The sequence below is a fragment of the Petromyzon marinus genome, chromosome 6, assembly GCF_048934315.1.
Source record: "Petromyzon marinus isolate PM22_M1 ecotype Great Lakes invasive population chromosome 6, UKy_Petmar_22M1.pri1.0, whole genome shotgun sequence".
NCBI classification, from domain to species: Eukaryota; Metazoa; Chordata; class Hyperoartia; order Petromyzontiformes; family Petromyzontidae; genus Petromyzon; species Petromyzon marinus.
In genome coordinates, this window is record NC_133672.1 from 4,103,693 (window position 1) to 4,119,717 (window position 16,025).

General features: G+C 42.8%; 1 protein-coding gene across 1 annotated transcript; it reads right to left on the reverse strand.

The window, feature by feature from the left end:
* Positions 1-331: 331 nt before the first annotated feature.
* LOC116939643 (uncharacterized) lies at positions 332-12,588 on the reverse strand. Its single transcript, XM_032948305.2, has 12 exons — positions 12,186-12,588; positions 10,010-10,181; positions 8,063-8,218; positions 6,420-6,556; positions 5,315-5,466; positions 4,853-5,041; positions 4,553-4,642; positions 3,386-3,475; positions 3,010-3,132; positions 2,692-2,823; positions 2,280-2,396; positions 332-1,188 (listed from the first exon to the last, which is right to left on the reverse strand). The coding sequence occupies exons 1-12, from the start codon at positions 12,193-12,195 to the stop codon at positions 1,057-1,059; spliced, it is 1,500 nt and encodes a 499-aa protein (XP_032804196.1). The 5' UTR covers positions 12,196-12,588; the 3' UTR covers positions 332-1,056.
* Positions 12,589-16,025: the final 3,437 nt, after the last annotated feature.

Below are 16,025 nucleotides of genomic sequence, written 5' to 3' on the forward strand. Positions count from 1 at the left end.
GCACGTCCCACTGTTCTACAAAGCAGTTTCCATTGCAGTTAGATTTACATGCTATATACAGTACATACGGGGTGCATTATAAAGGTAATTTCATGTACGTTTGTGGCCTTATTTAAACAAATTAATGTTGCCATTAATGTGCGCATTTGGCCATCCTTAGCTCTTTCATAAAATTTTTTGATATTTCTGTCCCGATTTTGCCGCTTTGCCATAGCTTATCTACATAATACATTCTACAGAGGGGTTTTTAGATTTGCAACTTATCTAACCACTCTTTGCTAAAGCATACAGTAGTACATTATTACAGCGCCATTCAGCCGCTATATAAAAGTAGCAGTGCTGTAATGTATTTTATTACGCTTTGTAAAACATAGGAGTGAGACACCACTAACAAATTAGACTTGTTTGGCAGCGTTTGTGCGTCATTTCACATGTACCCGGTCTCCAGTAATGTCAAGTGGTTGTCATTGGTCTTATAAACATCACGTAAATTGTATATGTATAATAGTTTTGTGAAACAGAAAACATGAAAATAACATTGCAGTACATTTGTTCGGTGCTGTGCTCTGCTAATGCAAATGATAATGAACATACATTACTGGTCATGTAGTGGTTTATTGTTTAAATGGGAAGGGGAAATTACATGTTTTTTAATCGCATAAAACACGTACTTATTTGTAATTCCTAAATCTGCACTGTACTTTTAAATTCAGTTAATTGTATTAAGATAATCATTATTTAAATGAAAGATTTATGGGCAAAATATTACACTTAAGTATTGAGTGTAAATTTGGAGCTCCTAAATTGAGCTTTTTATTAACACGTTTAAGATATGTACTAGTTCTCACGTGATTTGTGAATGTATTCTAGGCACATAGAATAGCTCTAAATATATAGCAGCTGTCTTGGAGCTTATTTGGACAGATAACATCGTCACACTGGTCATACTCCACAGATTCAAACGTCGTGATGTTTGCCGTGTTAAGCAAAAATACATTGACCGCATGTGTGTATGAATGACTGCGGTGCGAGTAAAACATTCAGATATTGGTTGTCTCAGACACCATTGCTGGCGTTGACGGGTCTCTCCGCATAGAACAACCCCCACTTCTGATCTCCCGCTTCGCAGCGCTCCAGCTTCTTGCTCCAGCCGTCCACGATGTACGAGTAGTCGTCTTCAGAGAATTCCTAATGTTCAACGCGTTGTGTTATACGTAGAATTCGGTATTGTGTAAAAAAAAAAAACCCGCAAGTGTGCAATTTCACTTAAACCTATACTGCTTTTCAAAACACTTACGAGGCATATTGTTCAACGAGCTGCCCACCACCACAGCCCACACGTCCTATTCCACGAATTGTTATAATTCGGGGGCATTTTTTTTGGTTCTAATTTGTTCTTTTTTATATATACGTCTCTTTCATGTGTTCTGCATTGTTTTGGTTTGTTTCATTCTTCTCAAGTATGATTTGCATGTGCTTTGTTTAAAACACGTACTTGCTTACCCTTTGGGTCTTTCGGTAAAGCCACGTAGATGGAAAAAATAAAAAAAAATATCACGACGTTTCGATCGCAACACAAGCAATCGTCATCAGGTGTAGCGTTGCGATCCAAACGTCGCGATTTTTTAAATTATTATTTTTCTATCTATGTGACTTTAACGAAAGACCCAAAGAGTATGAATTCCTGCAAGTCACGGAAGCTTTAAGTCAAACATGTACTTGCTTTTACGCATGTGTGAGCATAATAATCGATTTTAATTGATCGACTGATACATGCCTAATTGTTATCATTCGACTAAGAAATAACAGTCAGACAGGACAGCTTGAATAATTCATTCTGCCACTCGTATACATTGTTTTATTTCGGCTTTAGAGCCTTTGGCATTTACACTGAATCTTAATCGTAAACAATGTCTTGTGTGACAGGCAATTTGCAGTGAACCACAGTTCTTAAATACACTGATTGTGAATGTTACACATCTACGTTTTAGTGATATTATGCATGTTCTCAGGTCTTAACGCATGCATGCGCAGGCTTTCCGCTTGACATATATTGTGCTAATTTGCTTCCCGTATTCCACAAGTATGTGGCATAACGTGGACAAATTCTCCCATTTTCCGCTATTTTGTAAAATTGGACTTTTTGCAATCGTGATGTAAAAGCTACATGCGCTGCCGATTTGAATTCCCACAGGTTGTGACAGATAACGGGCTGAGTATCGGCAGGAGAAACTAAAAATGTGTGTAAGTTTGTAATGTGGGCCTTTTCTGCGTCTCACCTTGATGAACTCATCCTGAATGCTCTTGGTCCGTTCCAGCTCCTTGTTAAGAATGTCCACGAATTGATCCGTCCTGTCTTCAGCTCGAACATTCTGGAAACCTGCTTCTTCCAAAAACTAGGAAACACCATACAGTTTTTTTTTCCTTTTAGGGAAGGTTTTACAGTCGCGTTTTTATCTCAGACGATGGTGACATTTCACAAAAGCGTTAGTTATTTCGTTTTGATATGCAAAGCTTGGAGATGGCCTGGTGTTGCAATTGGCTGTCGTATATTTATGCAGAAGTTGAATTTATGTAAGGTCCCACATGTCAGCAAAGGTGTGGAAGGAGATAAGAGCACATTTTAAGTCCAGCCAAGCTTGTATTTTACCCTTCCCATTGTGAAATTATGATATATGATTCTTTGCTTACCTTGCCATATTTGGACACAGAGTACAGGATGTAGCCCCTTTGTTTGACATAATCCTCAAACTTAGATGTCCAGGGTTTTTCTCCACAACAGTAGTCAGTGATCAGCAACTTTCCCCCAGGTTTCAACCACCTCTGGTATAAGGGGAGAAAAACGATCAACATAATATGACTTCACAATATCTTTTCAATACATTTTGCGTTGAGAAGTAAAAATAAGGATTCCATATATATAAAGTGAAATATATTTTTAGCGATGTTTTTTTATTAGAATTATGAATTAGAGAGCATGAAAGAGGATTTTTCAAAATGTGCGCTTACGTAAAATCTTTTAAAGAGGGCAAACTTGTCTGCAATGTGCAAGATGGTGTCACGGCTATACACCACGTCAAACGATTCCTCCGGAAAGTCCCGTTTGGTCGCATCACTGATTTCAAACTGCACCTAGAAGCAGACGTGAAGAGCATTTAAATGCACACGATGACAACAAAGATACAACTCCAGGCCTAGTGAGACCAAGCACTGTTAATGTTTACACAAAAGTTTAAAGGCTGCATTTAATTAAGTGCTTTGATTTTAAGAAATCACATTTCTGTCATAATTTTACAATTTTCAGTACAGTAAATGCAAATCCATTAACTTGTGTTGTACAATGAGCCATTCTGTGTTGGCCAGAATTGTCATGAATGTGGCGTACCAGTAATGTGCTGTCTTCTGTGGCTCTCTCCATGGCAATTTCTACCATGTTAGAGGACAGGTCCATCCCAAGCACGTCCACCTTGAAGGCCTGTGGCAGAAGGTGGTCAGTCCTTTATAACTTTGCGTGGTGACATCGCGGGATGTTACTGGCTAATGCCGGCCCTAGAGAGTCACGGCGTGCGGTGTAGCGACATCGCGGACACCACGAGGATGTGGGTGCAGTACCGACCCTAGAGGGGCTTGGTGAGAGCTGATCGATAGCGCTGGATGGCACCACGCTCGGCGTGCAGTGTCAGCCCCTACAGGATAGGCTGTGGAAGTGCCGGCCATAGGAACGGGGTTACTAAGGGCCATGGCACTCCTCTTGACCCGAGAGGACACGTGACCGGTTAAGTCTACAAAGGGCCCCAGGTGGGTGCTAGGGGTGGTCACGTGGTCCGGGTCGAGATCCTGCTCGAGGATTCTGGAAGGTGGTCGTGGCCAGGGGCGGAGCCAGCCACGCTACAGAGGATATAAGCCGGGTCCCCCAGAGGGACCGGCACTGTTGTTCATCCTGAAGAAACCTTCATCAACGTTCTACGGCCTACAGAGTCTCCAACATGTGGACTGGGACCCAAGCTAGGGTCTGGTCCGTTGTAGCTAGTTACGGTGTGATTAGCGTAGTTTGCCTGGTGGTCACCACCATAAGTTGTTATTCTGTTAAGGGGTAGTTACCCCGTGTCTTGGTGTTAATAAATGTGTTGCTTCCAAAGAGTATGTCTGTGACTCAGTTGAACTCACGACACTTGTATTAAGAGATGCGATGGTTAGTGTTGGTTTTAAAATGAGCAAAACACATTACTCCAAATATTCATTGAAAAATTCGTGAATGTTTAGATAGTATATGTGAATGAAAGTATATGTAAATATCAATAAAAGCAAGAGCACAGTATGTAATAATGATTCAATGTTTGTGTAAGGGTTTGCAAAAAAAAATTATGGAACTTTTTTTAAAAATAAAGTTCACGCAACACAAATGGCAAATCAATACTGCCAGATCCGTCTGAAAAAGAGGCATGGGACACAGTGAGGCTTACCTGGGCAAACAAGCAGAATAAATAATAATAGTACAAACAATATGATCAAGAGAGAAACAGGAAGACAGCCACAAGTGTAATCAAGGTACCTTGGCCATGTAGAAGTTACCACCTCCAATCCCACACCCAACATCCAGCACTTTCTGTCCCACTTGCAAATCCAACAGTGATACAAACTCCTGAAACAAAAAAGCACAAACTTGAATACTGTAATATTGTTTTAAAAACTTGGCTGCTTTTTTGTCATTGAATGCTTGAACAAGCGGACTCCACTCCGCTAACCCGAGTGTCGCGGTATCGCTTATAACATAAAACATGCAATTGTAGCCAATTACTTTCCTTTCTCATTAAAGGAGAAGAAGATTGTATGAAATGTCTGAAATGCACACCTTGGTGGTATCAGGTCCTCCAGTGCTCACGTAGCCTTCACCAAAGATCTTCTCGTAGCGGAGGATGCCTTGGCGGGAATACTGCTTCCCATCCAGGAACTGCTGGAAGGTGGCGTAACCCTGGTGGCCCGCATTTTCCCGTGAGACCTTTTCCAGCAGCCAGCACACTTGGTTCTGATTCTTCTTCAGCTGCGCACGAGGGTGGGAGGGTGGGTGGGTGGGTGGGGGGGGTGAGCAAGCATTGTCATGCATGCATCAGGTCGTGTTGATCTTTCCAAACTCTACGTGCTACTATTATTTCCAAAGTTTTTTTTCCAAAAAATTCTGGTAACCTTTTTTTCATTGAGCAAAAAGGCAAGGTCTTTTTTAACATATCGTTATCCAATTTTATCGTGCTGCATTTCTCCGAATTATTCATTGTATACTGGATAAATTACAAATTTACTGCCATAATCAACTCACCTTGATGTATGTCTGCACAGATTTGGAAATAACCAACTCAAAGCCAAAGCTCTTTTCGTTCCCTTTTGCCTGCTGGAAGCCAGCTTGCATGATGTGATTGTATTGAGCAGGTTTTCTGTAAATCGTGGGATTGAAGGTTCGTTTTGAATCGCCTGCAGGCACAAACCATAACAATTATGAATTCTTCAGTGACAATTGTATGAACACATAAGCACATTAGACATGGCGATGAAACGAGGTTACCTATGTATTGAAACATAACTCCCATGTAAAAACATTTAGAAGCTATAGTATCCCTAATTGGGCTTACGTTGAGTTTTGTGATTTTCACATTTTTTGTTATATTCCATAATAACTTTACCCCGGAAAATGTTAAACTTTATTTTGCATCAATAACATTCTAAGTAACATGAGTCTTAATATTGATCATGTTTAAGCTTACATATTTTTTATATCTAGATGTACCACGCAAATATATTTTACAATATAAAACTAATTAATTTTATTGAACTAATGTTTTTACGGTATATTTTTCTTTATAAAAAAATCTTCAGAAATTAACTTATCGCTATCTCCATAACAGACATATGTACTGTATTTTCATACACACACGGAGAGAATAACATGTTACAAATTAGAAATCCATACGTCAACTGCATACGGGCAAACAATTTACAAAATAAAGCCAGGTAGCAGGTCCACATGGATAATTTGTATTTCACGTGTCGTGACCTGAGAGTCCCTGGGAGCCTCCGAGCTTGTTTGTGGGTTACCATCATGCATCTGGTGGCAAGATGTTAACTACCTTGCCTGGTATACAGGAAATCGTGGAACTTGATCCCAACCCTACGGCTGTGTATTTTGAGTTTGCGTGTCTCTCTCCCCACGGTTGCGTGGACTTTTCTCCAGGTCCTCCGGTTTTTCCCTCCACATTTAGAAACATACGTTAAAGAGTATTTGTCTGCGATGCATTTCCACATGATAAGCCACTTCGTTGAGTTATCATTTGTGGCCAGGTTGCTTCTGAAAAAGAGCTATATAGCTCAGTGGGCCTCGCCAGGTAAAATAAAACAAATAAGTTTATTTTTTTAAATAACATCCATACCAGACTGGTGGAAGCAGGACTCGCGAAAGAAAAGATGACCTCCAGGGCGTAACCAACGCAGCATGCTGTTCACCAGCCGGAGCAACTCCTCATCAGTTAGGTACATGAACAGCCAGTTTGAGAAAATCACATCGAAGCTGCGTGAAGAACAAGCATCACGATGGTGAGGTCTTCACAGCCAATGTCCACGAAGCCAAAGGACTGGCTGTAGAATTTCCCCTTGATAAAGACCATTTTTACTCAATAGGATTAAAATTCAATACACGTCTTTTTTCAACAATTGCCTTCTAAGTCTTATGCTTTTATGTGTACATGTATAAGATCTCAGGGAATTTTGACGATGTATAAAGTGTGCCCACTTGCACATGTTTTTTTCATCTACTGCCGGCGTTCCTTTTTTTAAATGTAGTTAAAAAAACATTTGATGATTCATATAGATTATTAAGTTCATAATTCATTAACTGAGTTGTTAACGGGCAAATTGTTAAATTTATAACATAATTAGATATGGAGCCTGAAATTAAATTTGTTGGTACTTTTGCGTATCATGTTTTCAGAACTTTCTAACTGCCAATTGTATATCTGATATTTAAACAAAAATATTGTTTAAGTTATTTAAAAACAAATGACTTTTTGTCACGGAGTCTCACTCGTGCCGTGTCAGCAGTTTGAAATGTTGATCCACCAGAAACCCAATTCGGCCATTATCTACGACTGTCTGTTGCAATTGTGTACCAATGGAAACAAAAAAAAGACACGTGGCCTTCACATTTACACTTGTCCCACCGAGGGCGCGTTGTTACCAGCCGTACGTGCGGTTTTAAACGTGACTTCTGACCAACCCCCTCCCCTCCCCGCTATGCAAACAACCACACGCACGGTGCCGCGTAACCAAAATGTATATTGTCCTTTTGGCTGCGATTTTTTTTGTTTGTTACGTCGGTCTCGTAATGCGTCCTGGTCCTAAGCATATTTTACTGGCCGGCCGTGACTGGGAAGTTAACTCCCGCGGTGATGTGTGGTTTGTACAGAATGTCCTGGAAATGTACACAAATGTGCACGTGCGTTGCCATCGGCGACATTATTGACGTTTGCGATACGGGTACTGTATATACGTAGACGTATTGCGCAAGTCAGAAATAGAGGCCCTCTCGAATGTATTAAATGCTCCGTGCCAGAAATTAATCTTCTGCGCAAACCATCATCGGGCGTTGGAGGGAAGTTTTGACATTCGTTTGCTGTCATTCGTTACAATTGACGTATGCGTGTGTGTTGTAGTTGTTTGTAATTACTGTAATATCGTCCGCTGCCTTCTTCTGTATTCACAAAAGTGTCATTAAAAAAAACATTTTTGAAGGCAAGATATGTTTTAAAAAATTAAGACGCTTTTTTTACTTAATAATTCCGGTCTTAAATCATCATTTATTTTCTGCTTCTACCCAAAAAAAAAATTCTGGCTACCGAACAATATAATGTACTCTTAAAACTTATGTATATATGTTGAACTTATTTCGCACCGCACGTAGGCGATACGCGCTAGTCGGAGGTGCGGTGGAAAGGACAACAAAACGAAGCAGTTCTAAAGACATGCGCTTTCAAAAGTGCAAAGTTAGCATCGGTGATTTGTATAAACCATTTCGGACCTGTTTTCTGGGAACTGGAGCTGTGTGACATCAGCCTGCAGGAATTTTATGTTCACATGGTCGCTGTTCAGTTCTCGGTTTTTGTCAAGAAATGTCTGCATGAAGTCCACCGCTGTCACGTGGCGCGCCTGTTTGGCCAGGTGTCCAGTGAAACGACTAGGACACGAAGAGAGACGTAGAACAACATCAGACGCTTGTGGTTAAATACACTTCGCGATTTCTCATTCGTGGATGGAGAGCGCTCCTGTGCAACTTACTTTTTGCTTTGCAATATTTCACACGCGTTCCTTTAGGTATTAAGTGCGCATACATATGCTCAACATCACATGAATGTATTAATACCATCCAAACATATCTTGCTCGCACGCACAAAAGTTTAAAGATCCTAGCTAGATAAGCTGTTGTGGCAAATTGCGTTAGTAAGTGCCTTTTGGGACACACACAGTGCACAAGTGGGCTATTGGGTCAGCTGGAAACATACATGGCCACTTGTCTTCTCAGTGCCCTTGATTGCACACTGTACCAAGTATAGTACTTATAAAATGCGTACCTAGAGGGGGTACAGAACCCGTGACAGATGCCAATTGCCACCGGTCGGTGCCGGATCCGGAATTTGAATCCAGATCACTTGAATCATCATCCAGTTCCTTAGCCGCTATGCCACCGCTCCACAGAAATGTAGCATTGCTTGACCTTTGGCTTCATAATCTCTCTGAGTGCCTCTCTGTTCAACAACTTCAAATAATTTTAGTGGACATGAGGGCCAGAAAGTTAAAGGTTAAAGAGCTTGGGGGAGGTGTTAATGTGGAGTCGAGGTGGTAAGGGGATTTCAGCACGCCGGTGAATGTATAACGAATAAGTCTCGTGTCACATAGTTGGAGTTCTCATACTGTCCTAGAGCAAAGCCTGCACTTTGGCGATAACAGAGCAACTTAATCCACCGTTCCTTTTTTTTTGGCGCATCTAGCGAAGGGTGTAATTCCCGTGTCTGTAGCTAATCTGTAGCTGAACACACTTCTCAGATAACCTTTTGTACTCGTTCACCACGTTGCATCACCTGACCGACAAACTTGCCTGAGCTGTGCATTTCTAGCGCGGCTGTTAAGAGACAATTGTTCAATATTTGATAACAGCACCAAATCTGATGGACATGCAGTTTGTGGTTTCGAGCCCCGCGGCCACCCTGCTTACCACTATGGGCGTATTAACCGTAAATAATACGTGCCATCTATTTCGGAGTGGATGTTAAGTTTCGAGTTTAGTTTAACCAGGTGAGAACTCAAGAGAACAGGATAGTCTCATTTGCAATTGTTAGCTGGGTCACCATAAGAACAAAAGCAAAGCAAATCATTTGCAGCGATGTAGCAAATAGAAATCAGAGCAAAAACAACTGTGTCACATGATAAATCAAAACTATTGCACGGAAATCAATGAATTGTGCTGGTAATAGTTCTTCAGTTAATTAATATGAATTCCAGATAATTAAAAAAAAATACTCTTTGTGGCAGGGCAGGTGGGAAAGTACTTCCCATCGACCGTGTGGACCAGGTGCCACTTGTATGGATTTCAGATGCAACTCTGTGGTATCTGCTTCCGTGGGCCATTCTCTAACATGAAGGGTTGTGGGGTGCAGCTGTCCAGGTCAGCATAAAAGAAGACTGCTGAAGGTAGCTCTGTGACATCATGAGCCGCTCTCTATCGCCAAGGCTCGCACAGCCCTTGCAAAAGACCCGAATGGACACTACATCTGGTGACACCGACAATAATTTTGGGTTAAAATTGGGGACAGAAGATGAATAAAATTAAATAAATAAAAATCAGGTGAATTCTAGAAGGTCAGGATGACTTTGACAGCAGTCGTACCCCCCTATTACTGTCGTTGTTCTGGAGCCCACTGCAAGGCATCAGCAGAGCCCCTCCACCCCTCGGCTCTCGTTGTTCACGCACCCGATACCAGCACCCAGTTCGAGCACTTTGGCGTCGTCGATGTTGGGCAGCAGCGAGAGGATCTCCGGCTTCTCGAACTGCGAGAGCGTGCTCGCGCTCGAGTCCAGCATCATCTCCTCCACCGTCGCGCCCTTGGAGTGAATCTTCCAGAACTCCGTCATCGTCTTGCGAACTTGTCGCGCGCAGACGAACCGAGACAAAGACAAAGATTCCCCCCGTAGGGCCTTAACGGACTGTTGGGGCAAGTGCTGTTAGCGAGTAGCAAACCCTATAAAGGCCGGAATGGCACACGTTGCGGTGGGTGGCCAACACCACACCCGGCCGCCTCTTTGTCTCTCGAGTGGCGATGTTTACACATCGCACCAGGTACTAATTTGAGGCTGAGTCGGTCTAGGGGAGGCCCAGTTCATATAATCGTCAATGGTGTTGGTCGTGAGCGGGAATCGAACTCTGATCGCCGGGTTTCGTAGAGCAGTGTGCTAACCGTTGCAATGCCGCTCCCCACAAACCAAATGTACAGATCAATTCACATTAACGCGGGCTGTCCACAATATCAGTGACTCGCCTAACTCAGTACGAGAGCGTTTGCTTCACTTTGGAGTGTAACTTCAATACACCGCACTAACATGGCCCACAGAAGTGGCTATCACAGAGCTACCTCTGAGATACTTTCAATTGACATTTGGTTCACCTAGTAGAGGGCAGTACTCTCCCACCCGTCCTACCACTGACAGTAAGGTTCAGTGCGTGACCATCAACCCAATGCATTTAATTCAATATCAAGGGACCTTTTTGGCAGTATCAAATAATGATTAGGGTTTACGCTTTCTGGAAATAAAACAGGTGTTAAGAAATTATTGGTTCTTTCGGTAAAGTCACGTAGAAGGGAAACAATAAAATAATAAAAATATAAAACAATAAGATGTTCAAACACCAAATATATACTTTTTGTAAGGAATCAAAGTCTACATTAACCACACGTACTTGTGGTGAACATGCAAACAAAACATGCTCTGATAATTATCTTGTATTTCATAAACGTAAGTACAGAAACAAATTGAATGCTATGGTGTTTTGTGTGAAAGTTAATTTACTGGGAATGCACTTGACCATAATTGCACTTTCAAGGACCAAATCATTCTATGAAACCACTCCCCCTCCGTTTTACTCCTGACTTCCCCTTATAGAACTCATCATTGTCACCTGTACATCAACTCATAGCCGCCTTCCCCTTTGGATATCCGGAGAGACTATCACTGGGCTGTCTTCATCCTGAAGGTTCTCTTAAACAAACCCACCAAATTAACCAAAAGGTCCGCTCAGTTCCTCTAAGTCCCTCCTGTGCCCTCAGAAGTGCCCCCTTGTTCCGACTAAATTTGCAAAAACTGTTTTGGTAAGAAAAAAATTCTGCGTTGCTGCTCTGAGTTTCTAGAAGAACCTTAGCTCTCATCTACAGCTTAGACGTCTCCCTTTACAAATAGCATTGAATACGCAATGTATATTATACACTGTATATTCAATGCTAACCCTAACACTGTATATTCAATGCTATATGCCTTCACCATCACGGACTGACCAGCGCGGTGAAGTATGGTCAAATAACCTCCGTGACCCGCATGGCGTGGGGAGGCCTTCATCCAGCAGTGGATTGACAAAACGCACATGTGTATGTGTGTGCGTGCTACGTCGTGGGTGAAACATTCATAGTTGCATACTGATTAAAACTGTTCACCCGATAAAGGAATTTTATAAACGTGAGCCGGTGATTTGAGTCCTCATTCTCAAAAGTAGTTTCCACCGCCTCCTCCTCTGTGCATTTTCTATGACATTTTACACGGACTGTGTAGATGCATTACGATGTACGATTGTACTGCATACGAATGTTAAAAGTGTACCGTGTTACAAAGATGCCCCACTCATATTTGGCCATGCGTTAATGATAACTCAAGAAGGACGTTCAGACAAACATTTAAAGTATGATTCAGTTTTGTACCCAAAATTATCGTGATCATCATAACAATCGTTGCAGTTAAGTTGTATACCTCTCTTATGTTTAAAATGAGTGTATATTTACACTGAAAACAAACACATCGTATGCAGTATATACAATTAAGTCAATTCAATATACACAACGAGATACACGCAAATTGCTCCGTATGGTGTGACATGTACTCACCCTCAGCCATGGTTATTTTGTTACCGATGGGGGGAATTATCGTGCCGTTTGCTAAATTGTGAACACTGCGTCAGATGAAATGAATGGCTTCTCGCGTCCTGCTAAAGCTACGGCTCCTGAAGTTGTGTTCCCTCCCTCTCGGTTGCATCAATCGAATCAATAAGTTAAGTGCGCTTGGAGGAAAAAAAAGTTTAAAAAAAATTAAGGATGCCACCAACTCTGTGACCGAGAGAGAGAGAGAGAGACGCGACTCGCTCCCCAACAACAACCGAAAACGTGTTGCCTACGGAATTAACAAATGGTCCTGTCGCAAAAGAACACTTGCCTCGTTTATATGTGCTTTGGCGACAGAACGCGAGGGTTCTGATGTTCAGTGCTGATGGTGTACAACTCTTCCAGTGGTGGCGGTCAATAGGGGGATTGGGGTTATCTTGATATTTTCTTGTAAATGCCAGCACCCCGAGCCAATGACCTTGATCCGGCTTTAGTTTGACTATGTGCACCATGCATGGTCGCGGCCAACTTCCAGGGAGACAAGTCTTTCAACCAACCCACCCCCGTCCCCTAATCGCGACCCCGGCTAAGTCCACACGCGGCGTGTACACCAGACATTGGCTACGCCATCGGAAAAAGTGACCCTCGATTGATCAAAGGTTGGGTTTGGGCCACGTCAGCTGTTTCGGGTGCGCTGCACCTCCAAGGTCATCCAGTATAAGCATGGGGGGGGGGGCGGGCAGTAAGTTTCCCAGGCTGCTTAGAGCTTGCTTGACAGCAGCGTTGTACGCATCATTGTAGGGTGAAATTTTTTTTTTAGCAAAGTCCTTTTGTAAAAGTTCGCATCGGTTACCGTTCGGTGGGAGTCACACAGATGACTGCCTTGAGAACAGCCGATGATGATGATGCAAAGGGGACCGGTGGTGTTGGAAGGAGGGGAAACAACGAATCGTCAGTTCACGGCGGCATCGCTTGTTTAAGACGCGTGTCAAGCAGCCAGGAGAGAGAGAGAGAGAGAAAAATCGCACGTACGATGTATTATTGTACACCGTTGCCTGCCGCAAACAAGTATGGGGCCATTAATTCAGTACGTACGCATGGAGGGGGGAGGGGGGGGGGTAACCCAAATGCGTAAGCTTGTGTATGGGGGGGGCGGTCTATTGACAATGTACGCATAGGAAATGGGGGGGAGGTGAAGCCTCGATAATAATTTGTCTACATCGGCCTTGAAATGAGTTAGATAGTCCGGCGGTGGACTATCTGTTTGCTTAAACACGTTAATATTATTAATCCTTGATCGTTTCTGCGTGGATTAAATATGGGCCGTTCTATAGGATTCGGGGGGAGGGGGAATGCGTCAGGCTTTAAGTACGTAGGTGGGGGGGGGGTGTAAAAAGTCCACGTGCGTACAGGGAGGGGATGGCCCATATACTGTAAAAAATGCGCTGATGTATTACGTAATATACTTGAAATGTTGCAACAGCTACTGTGTTAAAGAGAAGCCACAGACGAATTGTGGGCGAGAGGGCCACGTGTTTTCCCACTCCTGACGTTTGTGCTCGCTTACCTGGCGGTGCGAGCAAAGGTATTGCAGAGGTGGGGATTGGGGGGGGGGGGCTTTATCTTAAGGAGATATTCATTATCTTGAGAACAGCCGATGATGCAAGTGCTGTAATTATGAACCAACGTTTGGCGATGCTGCTATTGGCAGTGGTGCACAGGCACAATTAATAAAACAAAACCTTCAACAATATAGCGCTTGTGCAATTGTAATGACGACTTGACACACTTCTCTTGAGATGGCACTTTATTGAAGACACCTTCACTTGACATCAGGCGGAGACCCCCACTGCAACAGCCCCGAGTCTCCAGCACATCCCCCCCTTATATACCGACACGAGGCCACGCCCCCCTTCTCGATCATTCTCGCCGACTCTGGACGCTCGCTCCACCGGCAGACTCCACCGTCCTCTTCCGTCACCTGACCATGCTCCCCTTCTCGATCATTCTCGGAGCCTCCAGTCCCTTCGCACTCACAAATGATACCCCCTGTCATTACCTCCCGTGGCCACTAGTGTATTCGCACTGCAGGCTGACTCCCCCGTCATTACCTCCCGTGGCCACTAGTCCACTCACACCGCATGTAAGCTCTGCTGTAATTACACAATGAGGGACAGTGCCCAAAAATGTTGGCAATTATATTTTTAAAAAATCATGCAGTGTTATTGATGAATGTGTTGACTTTCGTCCACCCTTATGATGATGATACACAATTACCCAGGATGCTGCCATCATTGGTGAGTGCAGTACACTGAGCTTGAAATCCAGTCGGCCAGTTTAAACTCTCCACCTCCCGGCAGGGGGCTTGAAACAATGGTGATAGTTATTTAAATCCCACCCCATCCCCTGTCCATCCAGCGTATCACAATCGATCAGCGGATCACGTGGGAGTCTGCCCAGCATAGAAGAGGAGACCAAGTACGCTCTTCAAGGGGCTCTCTAGAGCTACCGCTAGTGGAGGCCCTTGCATCAGCAGAGGCAGGAACAAGCAATTGCAGGGCTGTACATTTACCTCTTCATATATACACATTCACTATATTTACTTTTACTTTATTGTGCCAATGGGTATACTATATTGCGTTTTTTTTATTGATTAGCTATTACTTGGTATACTTTGACATACATTTTAAACAGGGGCAGAGCCAGGGGGGTGACAGAGTAGATAATTGTCACCCCCGAAAAAAATCGAAAATCTGAAACATTCTGCGTATAAGTGTGCGACACTCAGTCTGGCGGACTCCGTGCAACTGCATTGTCAGAGTGTGTCGCCAACCGATGGCGTGGGGTATAGCCGATTTCTCATTCAATCATTCTTGAAATTCAAAATTTGTTGAATGTCACCCCGGGCTGAAAATCCTGGCTCCGCCCCTGATTTTAAACATTTCATGGTGATTTAAGGTTTTGTTTTATTAGATTACATAGCAATTCCTGCAAGTTATACGTTATACTCTTAGGGAGATATACAATTTCATCATTTTCTAATCCGTGGCCCTATTACCCACGACTCATATTATCCATGTCAGCTGTAGGGTTCGTGAAGCCTCCTGTTATCCACAGCCCTGTTACTATTACAGGCGGAGTTGTCCTCACATTGTTACCTGGTGGTTAAGAGGAGTAAAATCGTGGATAACCCTGCAGATAATAGGATCCGAGATATTGAACCCCCTATATCATTGCGCCACTGGGAACGTAATGCAGGGATTTAAATGTTGTGAAATATTTTTGTCATAGGGAGAGGCTGAAAAACAAAACTTGAATATATTTGTAATAGAGTGTATAAATACTATTAAAATCCACTATACAAAAGTAAATAAGGCGTTCCACACGAAAAAAATACGTTTTCTAAATACCATTTATTAAATTATGTTTTTAATCGTATTTACAAAAGACATAAAAGTAGACGTACTTTTCAATTTCAAGCTGTTCGTCATTATTATCTTAGGATACTCATTGGTTCTTTCGGTAAAGTCACGTATGTAGAAATAAAATTAAATTAAAAAATAAATCACGACGTTTCGAACGCAACACAAGCGCTCGTCCTTAGGTGAAAACGGCGTCAACCGCACAGCGACGGAACATACAGAGAGGGACATCACACACAGAGCACACAGATAACGGCAAACTGCACGGAGGCAAATACAGCAAGAAGATGGGAGACGCGGGCTCAGCAAACCTTAGAAATATAATGCGATGCAAACCCAGTCGGCCAACAACACAGTTAGACACTAAACCTGGTTGACCACGTGTTTCAAAAGATACATACACAGAGAAGACACACAGGGAAAG

Excerpts from the sequence above, each read along its gene's own strand:
- LOC116939643 (XM_032948305.2), bottom strand. Across the intron at positions 5,467-6,419 it reads GTCCTGCTTCCACCAGTCTG|GCGATTCAAAACGAACCTTC; the intron begins GTATGGATGTTA and ends TTGTGCCTGCAG. Across the intron at positions 1,189-2,279 it reads TTCAGGATGAGTTCATCAAG|GAATTCTCTGAAGACGACTA; the intron begins GTGAGACGCAGA and ends GTTGAACATTAG.